Source organism: Heterobasidion irregulare (assembly GCF_000320585.1).
Source record: "Heterobasidion irregulare TC 32-1 unplaced genomic scaffold scaffold_12, whole genome shotgun sequence".
In the NCBI taxonomy this organism is placed as follows: Eukaryota; Fungi; Basidiomycota; class Agaricomycetes; order Russulales; family Bondarzewiaceae; genus Heterobasidion; species Heterobasidion irregulare.
Genome location: NW_009258208.1, coordinates 1,111,093 through 1,126,396, shown reverse-complemented (window position 1 = coordinate 1,126,396; position 15,304 = coordinate 1,111,093). Strand labels below are relative to the sequence as shown.

The 15,304-nt window shown below is 61.8% G+C and overlaps 9 protein-coding genes across 9 annotated transcripts; 5 read left to right on the top strand and 4 right to left on the bottom strand.

Moving 5' to 3' along the window:
- Positions 1-39: 39 nt before the first annotated feature.
- On the top strand, positions 40-1,384 carry HETIRDRAFT_412270 (uncharacterized protein). Its single transcript, XM_009553965.1, has one exon. It carries the CDS (start codon positions 152-154, stop codon positions 1,109-1,111), a length of 960 nt encoding a protein of 319 aa, XP_009552260.1. The 5' UTR covers positions 40-151; the 3' UTR covers positions 1,112-1,384.
- Positions 40-3,178, bottom strand: HETIRDRAFT_461114 (uncharacterized protein). Its single transcript, XM_009553964.1, has 4 exons — positions 2,528-3,178; positions 2,016-2,443; positions 1,730-1,960; positions 40-1,639 (listed from the first exon to the last, which is right to left on the bottom strand). The coding sequence occupies exons 1-4, from the start codon at positions 2,692-2,694 to the stop codon at positions 1,158-1,160; spliced, it is 1,308 nt and encodes a 435-aa protein (XP_009552259.1). The 5' UTR covers positions 2,695-3,178; the 3' UTR covers positions 40-1,157.
- Positions 3,179-3,305: 127 nt separating this feature from the next.
- HETIRDRAFT_436897 (uncharacterized protein) lies at positions 3,306-4,402 on the top strand (the record flags this gene model as incomplete). Its single annotated transcript, XM_009553963.1, has 4 exons — positions 3,306-3,373; positions 3,436-3,499; positions 3,586-3,955; positions 4,043-4,402. 4 exons carry the CDS (start codon positions 3,306-3,308, stop codon positions 4,294-4,296), a joined length of 756 nt encoding a protein of 251 aa, XP_009552258.1. The 3' UTR covers positions 4,297-4,402.
- Positions 4,403-4,632: 230 nt separating this feature from the next.
- Positions 4,633-5,076, bottom strand: HETIRDRAFT_455635 (uncharacterized protein; the record flags this gene model as incomplete). The annotated part of the gene is made up of 1 exon (XM_009553962.1): positions 4,633-5,076. The coding sequence occupies one exon, from the start codon at positions 5,074-5,076 to the stop codon at positions 4,633-4,635; it is 444 nt and encodes a 147-aa protein (XP_009552257.1).
- A 531-nt stretch (positions 5,077-5,607) lies between these two features.
- On the top strand, positions 5,608-7,509 carry HETIRDRAFT_237994 (uncharacterized protein; the record flags this gene model as incomplete). Its single annotated transcript, XM_009553961.1, has 6 exons — positions 5,608-5,803; positions 5,877-6,100; positions 6,172-6,333; positions 6,412-7,125; positions 7,256-7,352; positions 7,442-7,509. Coding segments are annotated over 6 exons (1,461 nt in total), but the record flags the coding sequence as incomplete, so codon positions are not given.
- A 1,120-nt stretch (positions 7,510-8,629) lies between these two features.
- On the top strand, positions 8,630-9,133 carry HETIRDRAFT_455633 (uncharacterized protein; the record flags this gene model as incomplete). The annotated part of the gene is made up of 1 exon (XM_009553960.1): positions 8,630-9,133. The coding sequence occupies one exon, from the start codon at positions 8,630-8,632 to the stop codon at positions 9,131-9,133; it is 504 nt and encodes a 167-aa protein (XP_009552255.1).
- Positions 9,134-10,085: 952 nt separating this feature from the next.
- HETIRDRAFT_329881 (uncharacterized protein) lies at positions 10,086-10,259 on the bottom strand (the record flags this gene model as incomplete). Its single annotated transcript, XM_009553959.1, has 1 exon — positions 10,086-10,259. A coding segment is annotated over one exon (174 nt), but the record flags the coding sequence as incomplete, so codon positions are not given.
- A 1,148-nt stretch (positions 10,260-11,407) lies between these two features.
- On the bottom strand, positions 11,408-13,511 carry HETIRDRAFT_126066 (uncharacterized protein; the record flags this gene model as incomplete). The annotated part of the gene is made up of 7 exons (XM_009553958.1): positions 11,408-11,695; positions 11,766-12,115; positions 12,204-12,262; positions 12,328-12,415; positions 12,471-12,546; positions 12,613-13,408; positions 13,477-13,511. 7 exons carry the CDS (start codon positions 13,509-13,511, stop codon positions 11,408-11,410), a joined length of 1,692 nt encoding a protein of 563 aa, XP_009552253.1.
- A 314-nt stretch (positions 13,512-13,825) lies between these two features.
- Positions 13,826-14,714, top strand: HETIRDRAFT_329756 (uncharacterized protein; the record flags this gene model as incomplete). The annotated part of the gene is made up of 5 exons (XM_009553957.1): positions 13,826-13,990; positions 14,051-14,118; positions 14,189-14,324; positions 14,380-14,462; positions 14,522-14,714. Coding segments are annotated over 5 exons (645 nt in total), but the record flags the coding sequence as incomplete, so codon positions are not given.
- Between the last annotated feature and the right edge of the window lie 590 nt (positions 14,715-15,304).

Below are 15,304 nucleotides of genomic sequence, written 5' to 3'. Positions count from 1 at the left end.
AGAGAAAAATCGTCTACGGTAGATCCAATATGCCGATTTGAACATCTGCTCCGCAGAAGCAGATCACGAGATAAGGGGCTACGTAGCAGCATTGGCTCGGATCTCACAAAGCAAGAGAGCATTTCTACGCGCCGGTTCCGCGTGTCGCGCGATGTCCGGCGATGCCGCAAGCGGGTCTGCGTGCCGCAATGTTGAGTCAAATAAAAGGGGCATGCTTGCGCCACTTCAGAGCCAGATCAGCGCTCTGGCCGGGAAGCAAAATGCGCTGCGTTGTTCCACGTCCCTCGAGAGCCCGAATAAGCGAGTAAGACGCCGTCGACGACATCTCGATCTCGAGGCGAATCGCGCACTGAACGGATCCAGACGCGTCCCGCGCGGACAAGGAAGAGAACGAACGAACAAAGATCGCCGCAGGGGGAGAGGCTACGAAGAAAGGGCGGCGTGCCTGTGCCGCTCCCAGCCAGCTCCGCGATCCGACCAGGACGCCAAAGGGCACCGCTGCACCGTCTGTATCCCGTCGATGAGAACGCTTACGCAGCCAGCAAGCCTGCCTGCCGTGATGCAGCCCACCGCAACGCGCGTCGCAGACAAGGGAGAGAACAAGGTCCGTTCATCAGTCTCTCATGGAGGGCGCGCCAGGACCGCCCGCAAGTCAAGAACGACGCCAGAGTGCGGCGCACAGCGATGCATTGTCCGCATCGCGCAAGGGACACAGAACGCGCAAACGAGCCAAGCAGCCGTCGCCGAGATCAAACGACCACAAAGCAGAAGCCAAAACCCCGCGTCGGCGCTCCGCGCATCGGTTAAGAGAGCCCGAAAACGTGAGCTCGGTCCCCACGACCGCAGCGCAACCGCGCGCTTCCCGGTATTCGAGCACCCACCACTAGCGTCCTTGACCTACCTACGAACTCACGCACCAGCCCTCGGCGACCCGACGCCCGGTGAGCGAGCTCTGTCCTCTTCCTCCACCACCACCTCCTGCGTCCTCTTCCTCCACCACCACCTCCTGCCCGTCTCGTCTCGTCTCCCGACAAGCAGCTCGCCGCTCGTTTCTTCCTCCATTGACGGATCCGTCGCCCAATGCAGGCGGGCGCAGCTCCGGCGGGTGTAGGCCAGACGGCGGCGCGGCGGCGCGAGGCGTGCGTTCTCCGCGGCCGTTACTCCGTCGCACGCACGGCGCGGCTGGCCCCGTCCGCGTCCTCGTGCGCGTCGTCTGTACGCCGCTGCCAACACCCACCAAAGAGGCCCCCCGCCGGAGCCGCGCGAGGGCTCGCCGACACATGGTGAGGACGGGCACATGTGGGACCTCCGCGGGGGCGGTACGCGGTCGTGTGGGAGCCTTTCGCGGACGCTTCTGATAGTCTGGCTTTACTACGGCGCTCGTGCGGCCGCTTTAGGTCGCTGAGCAGCGAGCGACGAGACGCAGCGGGGGGCGGTAGCGGCGGTGGACGAGAGACAGAGCCGTGCATGGTGCGTCTGCAGCGCGCTGTTGACGGGGGCGCGGCCAGAGCGCTGCGTGCACGCGCGCGCGGTCCAACCTGGTCTGGATGTGGACGGCGGCGTGTGAGGGCGGAAGGGCGCGCGGAGACGCGGAGTGTTTTTCTCCCCCTCCTTTCGTTTTTTGGGATGTTAGTTGTGTCTGAACGAGGGAGGGAAGGAAGGAGGGGATGGTGCGGTTTGCGGGTTGCGGGTTGCGGAATGTGCGGATTGGTTCATGGTGATGGACTACCGTATGGCATCAGGCCTGCGTTCTCCATGGCCGCTACGCGTCGCGCAATGCAGACGCTAAGAAGAGACAGGGGAAGGGGCACCGCGCGAGGCACGCATCCTCCCGCCGCCGTTACCGCGTCTTCGTCTTTGACCTCGTCGTCTCTACACGAGAGCGCCCGCGTCCGCGCCGCGCCGACACACGGCGACAGGGCACACCTAGCGGCCTCTCGCAGCGCGCGCGCGCACCGTCCTGCGGGGCCTGCTCGCGGTCGCGAGCGCTTCACATAGACCTAGCGCAGCGTTACTGCTGTATGGCGCCCGTGCGGCCGCGCGAGCGACGAGGCAGGGATTGGAAACACGATATCGCGCTGCCACGGAGCGCGCCACGGAGCGCGGATCTGGGCGGTCTCGCGCGGGTTTTCGTGTGGGGGCGTGTCGGGGCGGTTTCGGGGGTCTAGCGTTCCTACGGCGCTCGTGCGGTCGCTTTAGGTCGCCGAGCAGCGAGCGACGGGGCGCGGCGGGAGGCGGCGGCGGTGGCGGTGGGCGAGAGACATGGCCGTGCATGATCAGATGCGTCTGCAGCGCGCGCGCGGTCCGACCTGGTCTGGTCTGGATGTGGACGGCGGGGTGTGAGGGTGGAGGGGCGCGGGGAGGTCCGAAGTGGTTTTGGTTTTGTTTCCTATCGTCGGTGGGTGGGTGGGTGGGTGGGTTTGTGTTTGTTTGCGAGTTGCGGCTGAGCGAGTCGGGCGAGGGAGGTGCGGGGTTCGTTCGTGGTCACGATGGGGCCGTTCACCGCCCGCCCCCACAGATCACGCACCTTTTCACAGAAGAAGGGGCCCGGCACCTCTCAAGCCGATCCAAGCGCAGGCTCGGGGCTCTAAAACCGCCTTGTCGAGAATCCTCTGCGAATTTTGCCCGTGATCTGGAGATGGTACGCGGCGCGTGAGCAAGGTTGAACGGGCAGACTCGCAGGTCCATTCCCATCACGAGTCTTTCGTCGACGCGGACGCGGACGCGGGGGCCTCGCTTCCCTTCCCTCACGCGATATCCCTAGGCGTCTGGCTGGTTGTGCATGCGAGGAGGGGGCGCGGAGAGACGTGGGGAATGTTTAATTTTATTTCGATGGGTTGGGTTTTCTTTGTCGTACGTGATTCGGTGGCTGGGGGGATCGTGGTTGCGTAGATGCAGATGTGACAGTAAATAGCTGCACTACACGCCGCTGCGCATATACCGCGACAGGCTCTGGCGCTCCGCACATGGTGGACGCGTCGTGCTTGGAAGAGCTTGGGAGGACAGATGTGCGAACGGGAGACGTCGAGGCGGGGAGATAGAGCGGCGCGGAAAGCCGACGGAGGGGCGCGCCAAGACGGTCCGCGTCCGCGCTATAAGCCGTCTCGCGAGTCACGGCACGAGCCCCTCTCTCTCGTTCGTGTTCGCGCTGCAGGCACCCTCCGAGCATGGCCCCCGCCGACCCCGCCCCCTCCCCCGGGAAAGACGCCGACGCCGACGCCCTCCCGCGCCCCACCTCCGCCACCACCGCCTCCGACCGCTCCCTCGCCCGCAGGCTCCTCCCCCCGGCCGTGTACGACCACCTCATGGCCGACGTCGACCCCGCGCAGTCCACCACGCCCCTCGCCGCCTTTTGCTTCATGACGGGCTACATGTCAGTCTCTCCCGCCCTCGCCCGCCCGCACGCTCGCTCCTGACCCCGCCCCGCCCACCCAGCGACGTCATCTCCTTCTCCGCCATCTTCGTCTGGTGCGGCTTCCAAACCGGCAACTCCGTCCAGGTGCGGCTTCCCCCTCCCCCTCCCTCTGCCCACCACCTCACAGCCCGCACCCGCACCCGCACCCGCACCCGCACCCGCACCCGCAGCTCGCCCTCGCCCTCGCCCGCCTCTTCCAAAACACGCCCACAGGCCACGACACCTCCTTCCGCCTCCCCGACCAACAAGCCCTCACCTCCGTCCTCGCCTTCATCCTCGGCGCCTCCCTCGGCCGCATCGGCGACCGCCTCGGCCCACGCACCCGCGCCTGGCTCGCACTCGGCACCTTCGTCCAGGCGCTGCTCACCATGGCCGCCGCCCTCGCGCTGTGGAAGAGCGGCCAGGGCAGCGTCGCGAACGCGCGCGACGACCCCGCGTGGACGGACGTGCGGACGTTTGTGTGTCTGGCGTTCATCAGCGCTAGTTTGGGCCTGCAGGGCATCATGGGCAAGCGCGTCAACACCCAGTTTGCAACCACCAGTGCGTCCCCGCTGCCCCCGCCGCCCCCGCTGCCGCCGCCTCTCCTTTTTCACTCCTCCAACGCAGCGCTGACCTGACCCCTCCCAGTCGTCCTCACCACCGTCTGGTGCGAGCTCATGGCCGACCCGCAGCTCCTCCAGCTCCGCCGCCGCATCATCAGCCGCGACCACAAGCTGCTCGCCATCCTCGCGCTCTTCCTCGGCGGCTTCGTCGGCCGCGCGATCCTCCAGTCCGCGGGCTCCCCCGCCGCGCTCGGCATCGGCGCGGGCGTGCGCGTCGTCCTCGCGGTCGGGTGGCTCTTCGTGCCGGCGAAGGGGAAGGCGGGCGGGGGGAAGCGGTAGCAGTGATAGTTGTTGTTGTGGGTTGGGTTTGGGTTTAGGTTTGGTTGTAGACGGCGTCGCGTATAATACATCGGTCGAACGAGACGCGCAGCGATTTTTTTTTTTTTGGATTAAAAGAAATAGATCAGAGAACGAAGACGAAGACGACACGACAGACACCCCCAACGAAGCAAACACGTCGTCGTCGCCACCGCCGTCGTCTTCTCCACCACCATCACCACCACCATCGCCTCCATCGTCGTCGTATGTAGCGTCTCTGGTAAGGAACAACCGCCCCACCCGGCCCAGTTCTCCCAAGCCGGCTCCACACGGAGGGAGCGCGCTCCAGCTGAGACGCTAGCCGTTGGTCTGGGACGTGCAGTAGGCCCCTGCGCGATGCGAGCTGCGCGCGGGGGGACAATAAGGCGCGTCCCGTGAAATGAGTTGGGGGACGGGAGGGTGCGGGGCGGGCGGGTTTTTATAGCGTGCGAGGGGCACGTGATGCGTGATGCGTGATGCGCGCGTGGGATTGGAGAGGGCAGGCGTGGGGCGAGGCGGCGCGCTCGGGTGAGGTTCATCGATCTGGGTGTGAGGACGTCGACGTCGACGTTGCTTTTGAGGTGAGCGCTCGACCGCGCTGTTGGCGATGACGACTCGCGATCGCTGATCTGGCGCGGCCTTTGTAGCGTGCATAGCGCGGCATCTACTGCTACGACGGCGCTGGCTGGACCTATGTGAGTAGCGGCGAGCGCGCGCTCCCTCGTCCGACGCGCCTGAGTTTTGACCGCGCGCGGCGCGCATTTTAGTGGAGACTTGTTGTATCGGTCGATTCAGAGCGGCATCATGACCGAGCACGACGCGTTCCGCCTGCCCATCGACCTCGCCGACGAGGTAAGCCCGAGCCCGCTCTTACCCTCCTCCTCTCTCTCCTCCCCCTCCCCCTCCCCCTCCCCCCCCTTTTGCCTCGCCTCGCGCCCCAACTCACGACGCCCCGCACACACAGGAAAGGACAGCGCACCTCACACGCGCGCTCTCCTCCGCTGCGCACGACCCCCGCCCCGCACACACGCTCGCGCAGATCGGCGCCGCGCTCGTCGCGCGCGAGGACTCGGACCTGCGTGCATTCCTCGTGCGTGGCCGCTGCCGTCTTCCCTCTCTCTCTCTCCCTCTCTCTCCCTCTCTCTCTCCCTCCTTCCTTCCTTCCATGCTTTTCCTTCTCTCGCCGTTTGCCCCACTTCCGCGAGCGCTGCGTGCTGACCATGGCGCTCGTGCGCGCGCCAACAGGACCCGCTCGCTGTTCTTCCGGATGTTTTGGCGTCGGCGAGGGCAGGCGCGGAGGGCGTGTTGGTGGTGCTTGGGGACGCTGCGTCTGCGAAGGAGGTGGTTATGGGCGCGCAGGAGATCGTGGAGCGGCTGGAAGCCGAGGAGGAAGGGGACGAGGATGACAACGGTGGAGCGGATAAAGAACCATCTGCAAAGGCGTCGCTCGCGACACAGGTCGCGCGGCTGATGGCGCTATATGCGCGCGGTGCGTCCCCCGCCCCCGCCCCCCTTCCTCTCCTCCGCTCCTCGCACGTGTATGCTTTCTGACGCGCCCACAGTCGTGCCCCGCCTGAACCAGCGCAGGCCGGCGCTCGACACCCTGCAGTCGATCGCGCCCGACCTAGAGCCCCTCGTCTACCGCGCCGCCGCGCGCGCCACCGCCACAGAAAGCCGCGCACTCGTCGTCGCCGCGTCGGGCCTCGCGATGTCCGCGCGCGCGTGGGCGCAGGCGCAGACCAAGGCCGGAGACGACGCCGACGCGCTCGCGCTCGCGCGATGCACGGTGCGTGGCTCCGCTGTGCACTCGCGGTGCCGAACACAGGCGGCCTGACCGCGCGCGTGGTCCCATCGCAGGTGCTGCTTGCGTCCGTCCTGGACGCGACGCTCGAGGCGTGTGCGGGCAGGGTGGCGTGCTCGCGCGCCCAGCGCGCGTTCGAGGCGCGCTTCCCGCGCCTCGTCGTGCGCTCGGCGGTGCGGAGCGGCTGGGAGGCGGGCGAGGACGCGATGTCCGCTGCCGTGGTTCGTCTTGCAGCCCACCCCGTCCATTCCTCTGCCCCTTTTCGCTGATGCCGCCTTCGCCAGGCGGCCTCGAAGGCCCTCGGGCGCACGTCTGCGTCGCTGCTGTCGAACCCGAGCATCGCCGCGCTGATCCTCCTCGCGCACGCTTCGCCACCCGAGCCGCTCACCCCCGCCGCGCTGACGCCGCTCCTCCCCGTCCTGCTAAGCGCACTCGACATCGGCATCGCAGACGAGCCCCTCTACCTCCTCCTCGTCGCCCTTCTCCCCTCGCCCGCCTCCAGCCACACACCAACAAGCACGGGCACAGGCGCAGAGCTGCCCCCGGACCTCGTCCTCCCGCTCACGCCCGTCCTCGCGTCCCTCTGCAGCGCCCACCCGGACCCGCCCACGCGGCACCTCGCCTTCCGCCTCCTGTCCCTCGCCCTGCGCGCCACCCCCGCCCCGCTGCGCCTCCAGGTCCTGCGCGACCTCACGGACCCCGCCGAGGACGCGCACCCGCCGCAGATGCGCGCCGCCGCCGTCGGGCTCGTCAAGGAATCCGTGCTCGCCGCGCTCGCCGCCACGGAGCCCGGAGCGCCGGCGGGGTCGGCGGACGCGGGCGTGGACGTGTTCGCGTCGCCGGCGCTGCTGGGCGCGCTCGGCGCACACGTGTTTCGCGCGCACCCGCCTGATCTGTTCGTGGCCGAGTCTACGCCGGCGGACGCGTTCATGCGCTCGGCGGAGCCCGCGCGCCTCGCGGAGTGCCTCGCGCTGTATTACGTGCTGCTGCGGCGCGATGTCCAGAACAGGGTGAGTCTATCGTTTGGTCTCGCCCTCGTCTCTCTTTTCGTTTTTTTCTTCGTATGGTATCTGCGAGCTCTCGCCGTGGCACTGACGCCCGCCCGCCCGCCCGCCCGCTCGCTCGCTTTTGTCTGAGCAGACGGGGATCCGCGACCTCGATACGATCCGCAACATCGAACAGACATTCGTGGGGCCCATGCGCGCGGCCGTCGCGCGGTGGCTCGCGGCCTTAGGAGGTGAGTTCCCGCCCCCGCCCGCTCCTGTCTCCTTCCGGATTGTTTGTGGAGCGCTCACGCGGCGCGCCGCTGGTGTTTGCGCGGGACAGACGAGCTGCATGCGGTGATGCCCCTGGCGGCGCTGCAGACGAACATCGAGCGCGTCGACGCGGCCGTGGGCGCGCTCGCGCTCGCGCCTGCGGAGTAGCGGGTCGGCGAGCGGGTGGGGGTGGGGGCGGGACCGAGGGACGAACTGTTACGGTGGGCTGTACTAGTCGCAGATGTAGGTTATTGCGCTTCCAGCGCATGCTTGAATTCGAGGCACGAGGGTTGTGTGTTCGCTCGGCGCCGGACGCCCGGACGGGGCTCGCCTGTCGTGGTCGTATAGGCGGAATGCCACGGTGGACGCGGTTTGGTAGATCTTGCTTTCGCATTGCCGTCCTGCTGTCTTGGACTTGATACGGTGTTCTCGAGGTTATGCGCCTGGGAGGCGACCAGTCCCAGCGAGCGAAGCATCCGAGATAAACGTCTCGCACTGGCCCCGTCTTGCGCTCCGAACCATCGTTTGAAGAGGTTCTATAAAGGCGTCCGACTTATCGTTCTCGGGAGGCTGCCCCATCTACTAAACGTCCCCTATAGGATTCTTCGCTCGCCGGAAAAGAATAACGGTGGCGGACGTGTGCTGTCCTTCTCTTCGCGTCCCTCAGCATCCGGTACGGTACTCATTGCTCGTTACAGATTATCTTCGTTGGTGATCATATCTACGCTCCAGGATTCCCCCGCCCCCAATTCGTGTCCATGAATGACTCTACACATCCCGAAATTCTTACCTCTCTCCCTCTCCCTCTCCCTTCCTCGCCCGACCCCACTCAGTTACAAATAAACAGCGGACCGCTTAAGAAGAGAACACCAAAGTCTCCCTGTGCTCCTACCCCTGGCGTCCTCGAACCCGAACAATCCACCACCTTATTTCCAGTCCCTCGCGTCGCAGAAGCGTGCACATCTGCGCTCCCGCACGCCTCGTCGGTCACTCTGCGACCAAGCCGCGGTAGAAGGCTATCGGGAGTGTCTGAGAAATTCCCAAATAGGCCCAAACAGCCCTCGCGCGCGCGGACACTATCACTCAGAGCCAGCATCGCGTGCGTGCAGAGCTGGCTCTGGCACCGTGCCTTTGACAGTACCCACAGTGAAGAGCGCCCCGTTCCGTGGCATCTTCAACCCCAGACGATCAGACGCCCTGTTTCCGGTCCCTTCGCGCCCCTGTTGACCTTGCCCCGCACGAGTAAGCGTGCATATCTATGTCCACTGCCCACCGCGGGCCTCGTCACTCTCTCGGCGACCTAAAGCGGCTCAGTCAGTCTATCGGGAGTGTCCGCGAAAGTCCCTGCAGGGAAGCGCACCAAAATGCACCCGCATCGCCCTCGCGCCTGTGCGCAGGGGGGAGATTGCCAGGTGTGCTCTGTCGGCATGTCTCGACGCGGCGCGGCGTGGGCCTTCGCTTGTGTCTTGTGAAGCATCGGTGGAGAGACCTACGTGAGGATGGGACGAAACCGGTGACAGCTGCGCCGCACGGTAACGGCCACGGAGAACGCACGCCTCACGCGATGCCACCCCCCCCCCCCCCCTCCCTGTCTGGCGTCTGCCCCGCCCGAAGCGGTAACGGCCACGGAGGATGCACGCCTCGCGCCGCCGCGCCGCCGACTGGCCTACACCCGCCGGAGCCGCGGCCTCCCTCCCGCCTTTGTCGATCTTTCGGGGAACCAAATAACAATGATAGCTTGTCGGCCGACGAGATGAGATGAGATGAGATGAGACGAGGAAGACGGGGAGCATGAGGACGGAGCCTGCTCACTGGATGGGCCGCTGAGGGCAGGTGCTTCACTTTGTAGGTAGGTCAAGGATGCTAGTAGGTGTTCAGATGTTGGGCAGCGCGCGGTTGCCCTGCAACCGTGGAGATTGAGCTCTCTCTTTCGGGCCCTTTTATGCGCCGTTGCGCGCGGGTCTGGCTTCTGCTTTGTTGTTGTTTGATCTCACTCCACGCTTGATCATTCCTAATCTTTCACGGATGCGGACAATGCATGATGCATAATGCAGCGGCGCACTCTGGTTTCCCTCGTAGGCACCGCAGGCACGCCCTCCTTCATAAACGCCCTTTGTTCTCTCCCTTGTCTACGGCGTGCGCGCCAGCACGACAGGCCCGCTGGCGTCATACTGGGGCTATGGAGGTGCTCGTCCAGGACTCTGGTCCATGCGCGACTTGTGGAGCCTTCTGGAACCGTTCGATGTGATTCCCTTATTCTGGGCCTTAAAGGACGCAGACGACACGCGCATCGCACCTTGCCTTCTTCGCCGGGTCGATAGTCCGGCTCTCAAGTACACCCTCTACTTATCGCGGTAGGCAGGCCCACTCGTGACGACACTGATTATCGTGCGAGCATGTGGAACCGGCGCGCTCAAATACATTCTTGCTTTGTGAGATCCAGACCGCTGCTGCAGACCCTTTGTGTTGCTGTTTGCTTCTGCGAGGCAGGGATGCTCAATATGGCATATCAACTCTGCTCACACATGAACAAAGCGCGAGGGACATATCTAGCCAACCGTGTGCGTCGACTTTTTCGCGGATAAATGTCTCGACTCTGCAGCTACAACTGTTTCAACACTTCGGCTCACCCTCCCAGAAACCAAGCATACCTCTGACCAAACAGCCCAATAACGCGGATGGATTGAATAAGCGCCGTTCGGTTCACAAGCCCATCACAAAAGTACCCTCACCTCATTTTCAAAGCCACCAAATTGGAGACCCAGCACCAAGGTGGTTCCCAAGAACGATATGTAACGGTTCACGAAGAACCACGCTGACGCTATGGTGAGGGGTCGTTTCCATATATACTGTAGTTCCTCTGGAAAGGTGATAGTATGGTTATAGTAAGGATAGCTGCGTGTTCATCGATACATGAGAGTCAGTGTCCAATAAACAATAGCATGAGATACACCTTACTGATAGACAAGAACTCCAAGTAATTGTGGAGAGCACTGCAGAACATATGATAATTGCTATTGTACGTTTTAATTTCGAGGGGAATAGCCGACCAGGTTATTCCGGTCCCAATGATGTTGTGGAAAAAGGCACCAACACTAGGAGACAGACATTGCTGGGCTTAAGTATATCAAATGTGTGTCCTGATTTGGAAGCAAATCTGTGTTTGGAATCTGCGAGACGATCCCATGTATGGTGTGGGAAGCAACCAACAAGATGAGAACTGCACCGGAGCATGTTTGTCGATATTGTCTCACTAAGAAGTACATACCTGACTCGGCTGGCAAGCCCCTTCATCTGTGAGAAGTTGTTTTGATGCTTCAATCATTGCGACACACGAATGCATGGAGGTCGACGAATACATATCTCTTGCACTTGTGGTTGTTCCTGGAAAACAGATCAGACATATCGGTCGGCAACAAATATTCAAAGCAACGTTAATTACTGCGAGCAAACAAAGCACCACCTCCATCAATCAGAATGCGGGCCGAGTTCAGTACCTTCCATCATCAGAAAGCCTCCGAGCGAAAAGGTCGACGTCGGAAAGAAGTTGAGCTCATTTTTTGGCTCGAGTATCCAGATAGGCAACGATGCTGCTATCCATCCCGGACAGGGAAAGAGATATGAGTGTATTGTGAAAACGTGGTACTATTCGGCACCGGTTACATACCCCGGACATCGACTTAGTGTTGTTTAGCGGCACTCTGCTACACGAGATGCTAACATTCTGAATGAAACTTCACTCGCACGCTGAGACAGCTCGATGTTTCAACGTATGCTACATTGAGCACGTTGATCATCAGCATGGACATTGCCGTGATAGAGGTACTGATGTCCGAACGAAAAGCACAGAAGGGGTAAGTGGAAAATCCAATCGAAAGCCCTCAACAACTCACCAGTTATTACACATTTGGAAAAACACGAAAGTGCACCAAAAGACGAACCCGACAAACCCAACAAGCGAGACGGTACAGTGACAGGACTTTGATCCACTTACACACACTCGATCCATCTTGAACTTACAGCCACGCAGACACGATCACACGTCCACGTTCACTGACAGCCCCTCGTACCCCTTTCCTGCTTTTTTCAACAGGCCCTCGATGATCTGCATCCCCGCGAGTACCTTTTCCTCTTCCAGTCGCTTCCCAACGATCTGCACGCCCACGGGCAGCCCATGCATCGCGTCCGCATCGTACGCACGCGGGCCGCGGTAGACGCCTGCCTCAACGGCGTTGCGGTACGAAGAGAGCTTACTGGTGGAGGCGATGGCGTCGAGCGCCCGGTCGACGTGCGTAATAGGAAGCACGCCGGCAGCGTAGTCCAGCTTTGACGTAGCGGATCAGGACATCGCATGGGGATATGCACGAAACAGAAATAGCAAGTGCGATACTCACGACGTTGAACAAGAACGTATAGCCGCATGCCTTCCACCCCTCCTTATTCCCGCCGTGCCGCATGGCCGGCAAGGCGTTCGGCACTGTCAGCACGAAGTCCAGGTCCTGCGCCTTCCAGAAGTCGAACCACTCCTGCCGGTACGCGTCGCGCGCACCAACGGCTGCGTAGTGCTCCTGGCCGGAATGAACGTGCCATCCCTCGACGAGGGAAGCATAGAGTGGATCGACGGGCTGGAAGGGGTGGAAGCGGAGGAGGGGAATACGGTAGGAGAGCGCGTGGAGGCGCGCGAGGGAGCGTGCGAAGGGAACGCGGAGGGCGCGGGTGCCAAGCGCCACGCCCGGATCGTTGGCTTCATGTGGCTGAATGTAAGAGGAGGCGGTGAGGCCTTGAAAAAGCCGAGTGAGGAGTTATATTTGATAGGGCGTTGGCTGGCTCACAAGCGTTAGCTAGAAGCTGAGAGCCGATCTTGAGTGCTTTTAGAGGGCTCGGGGGGTTACTGGAGACGGCACGCACGAGTCGCAAGCTGTGAGTTGATCAAGGATTGCAAGCGAGGAAGCATACATGTCGACGACTTCGTGACCGTCGGCCTCTAGCGCGGATACGACTTCCTGCAGGGCGCGCTTACATGCCGGAGAGGGCATCACGATTCCTGCGAAGTACAGGTGAATGACAAAATGCTGCGCGAGACCGCCTAGCGCACAGACCATCATCCCATATTACGCCCCATTTCAACGTTTTCTTTCCAGGCAAGTCGATTTCCCTCCAAGGAATAGGAATACACTGATCCCTCGGTCAGCATGACGAAATAACGGGTTGAAATTCCGAAACAAGGCAATGCGCTCTCACAGATGGATCATATTCCCAAGGTTTCATGCTCACGACAGCCTTCCAAAATGTCTCGAGGTCTTCTAGCGTTCGCGTCATGGGCGAGTATACGGCAGGGATGCCCTCCTGGCCCACCATTCCCGACGCGTTGCCCACCTTAGGGAATCGTCCCGAGGACGCCTTGATCGTGTAAACCCCACTGTAGTGTGCCGGCACGCGTACGGACCCCGCGACGTCCGTGCCGAGCCCAAGGCGTGAGCCACCAAGAGCGAGAAGCGCGCCCTCCCCGCCCGAAGAGCCTCCAGGGGAGAACCCTTTTGAGTGCGGGTTCGTCGTGCGGCCGAAGACGTCTGAGTTCGACTCGAAGGAGAGTAGCGTGATGGGGACGTTGGTCTTGACGAATGGGAGGGCACCCGCATCGCGAAGGAGGGCGACGACGGGTGCGTCTTTGGAAAAAGGCTTATGAACCCACTTCGAGTACCCGATACATGCATCGAATCCGGCGACGCCGACACTGTCTTTGAGGCTGATGGGCATGCCGGCCAGCGGTCCCTGCTTCGTCTTGGGCTCTAAAGCCCACGATTCGGCTTTGGGGATGATAATCTCGGTGAGGCAGTTGGTATCGGCGTGCGCGAGTAGGGCTTTCTTGCCATAGGCTACGAGGACCTCCTTGGGCGAAAGGGCTCCAGATTGAACGCGCGAGACGATGGCGGAGGCGGGTTGGCGGAGGATGTCGACATCCTGTGCGGTCAGCGGAGCGCGGTATTCAGCGGGTAACGCGGCGATACTATCTTTGCGCTCTTGCTGCTTCTCACGACTTTCAAATGCGTTTGATCATCTTCAATAGGATGTTTGAGCTGTGCATGTCTGTGAGTGAGCACTCACCAGGCGCGACGGTGTGCGTTGAAATAAGTGAACATGGTGGTGCTAAGCAACCTTGTCGATTCACGACATGTCGAATCGATAGAATATATCGCTCTGCATAACAAGGTTTGACGAGAAGTTGACGAGTGAGGGATCTCTTTCGCAGGAGCAGCTGCGGTACGTTATTCGTAGCCTCACATGACGGCAAGCAGTCAAGCCTGTGGTCACAGTCAGCAGATAACGACTCACTACAATCTGAGTTTGAAATATTGGTAGCACTCGTTAGCCGTCTAGGATAGCCCGGATTGAGAACCATTACGAAGTGCTTAGCACGTCGCGTTCCGCAAAGCTAAACAACCTCAGAGCAACCATGACTGCAGTTGTCCAGAGGCCCTTGAAAGGTTCCAGGAGGTCCCATTTTTACCCAGACAAGTCGCTCCCATCGCTCTCGTCTCTCGACAGCGCGTTCCAGCTTCAGGAATACATTTCGCTCCTGATTCGATTGGACGTTCATGACGTCGAGGCCATCGTCTCTGTACCAGACACCAGCAGTGGGAAGGAAGGCGCCGAAGTGAAGGAGAACGGCGATGAGAAGGAGGGCGAGAAGGAATCAAAGAACGACTTCGCCGTTGACAAGGCGTGCTGGATCTACGAACAGTTGCGGTGCGTGTCTCCGAGTTCGTGTCACGCAGTGGTGGCATGCTGACTTGTGTCGGCTTTCGTTCGCGTGTAGGCGACTCGCGCAGGATCTCTCATATCCGCTCATTACGCTGCTTCAGCAAGAATGCACGCGGACGACATGTCCAGAAATGAAAGCAGGCGAGTGGCAGTACCTCTGCGTAGCCCATGGCACCGATGGCGCCATGGAGGTGAGTTGTTCTTGATAACATGGTATCAACTTGACACAGAGTTCTTATAACATAGCAATGCTGTGCCATCGACTATATCCTACACACCATAGACAGCGCGACCGGGCTCCTCAATTCACCGAGGGCATTCCCGTCTCGGTTCGTTCGTCCAGCTGCTATCCTTGAGCGCTCAACTCTGACCCCGCGTCCTTCAATAGAATCTCCATCCCCTCGGCCTCGCACCGCCACTTCAACTCCCTCGCGCGGCGCCTCAGCCGCATCTTCGCACACGCCTATTTTCACCACCGCGAGGTTTTCGAGCAGGCCGAGGCCGACTCGTCACTCTACGCCCGCTTTCTTGCACTCATCGACAAATTCGACCTCGTCCCGCGCGAGTTCCTAGTCATTCCTACTCCTGTGCTCGAGCCCGAGCCCGAGCACGAACCCCCGCGTATTCTCGCCGCCGCCGCCACACAGCACGCGTATACGCAGCAGGAGCAGGAAGAAGACCACACGGGAGGGGATCGTGGGCGCGGCACGGAGGACCCATTTGAGTCTAGCACGAGCCCGACCGAGAGCGGGTTCGGGCACGGGGCACCCCTTGCAGAGGCGTCGCCGCAGCGCAATCCAAGCCCATGGAAGGGCCGGAGCCGGACGGATACGATGGTGCACAGCGAGGCGTTCATCCTGGCCGAGGAGCTGGCCAAGAACGAGGATGCGGAGGAGCCCAGGTCACTGGTAGGCAGTTCGGACTCTGGTTCTGGTTCTGGCTCTGAGGACGGGCAGCCCCAGGAAATCGACATTCTTCCCTCGCCCGAATTCTCTCCTCTGGCTGTCGAGGAAGCTTCGCCAGTAGTAGAAATGCAGGGTCAGGAAGAAGGTGAAAAGGAGCATGTGGTCGAACAGGTGCAGGAGGAGGCGGCGAAAGAGACAGATGAGGCAGAGAGGAGAGGGACAGAGGCTGATTCACCGGTTGACGAATTTTCGTCTGTGGATCCTGC

Coding starts and splice junctions, on each gene's coding strand:
- HETIRDRAFT_412270 (XM_009553965.1), top strand. CDS start 152: ATGTCCGGCGATGCCGCAAGCGGGTCTGCGTGCCGCAATGTTGAGTCA.
- HETIRDRAFT_461114 (XM_009553964.1), bottom strand. CDS start 2,694: ATGGGAATGGACCTGCGAGTCTGCCCGTTCAACCTTGCTCACGCGCCG. Junction 1,961..2,015: donor CGCACGGGCGCCATACAGCA/GTAACGCTGCGC, acceptor CAGGCCCCGCAG/GACGGTGCGCGCGCGCGCTG. Junction 1,640..1,729: donor CGCAGGCCTGATGCCATACG/GTAGTCCATCAC, acceptor TCCCTCGTTCAG/ACACAACTAACATCCCAAAA.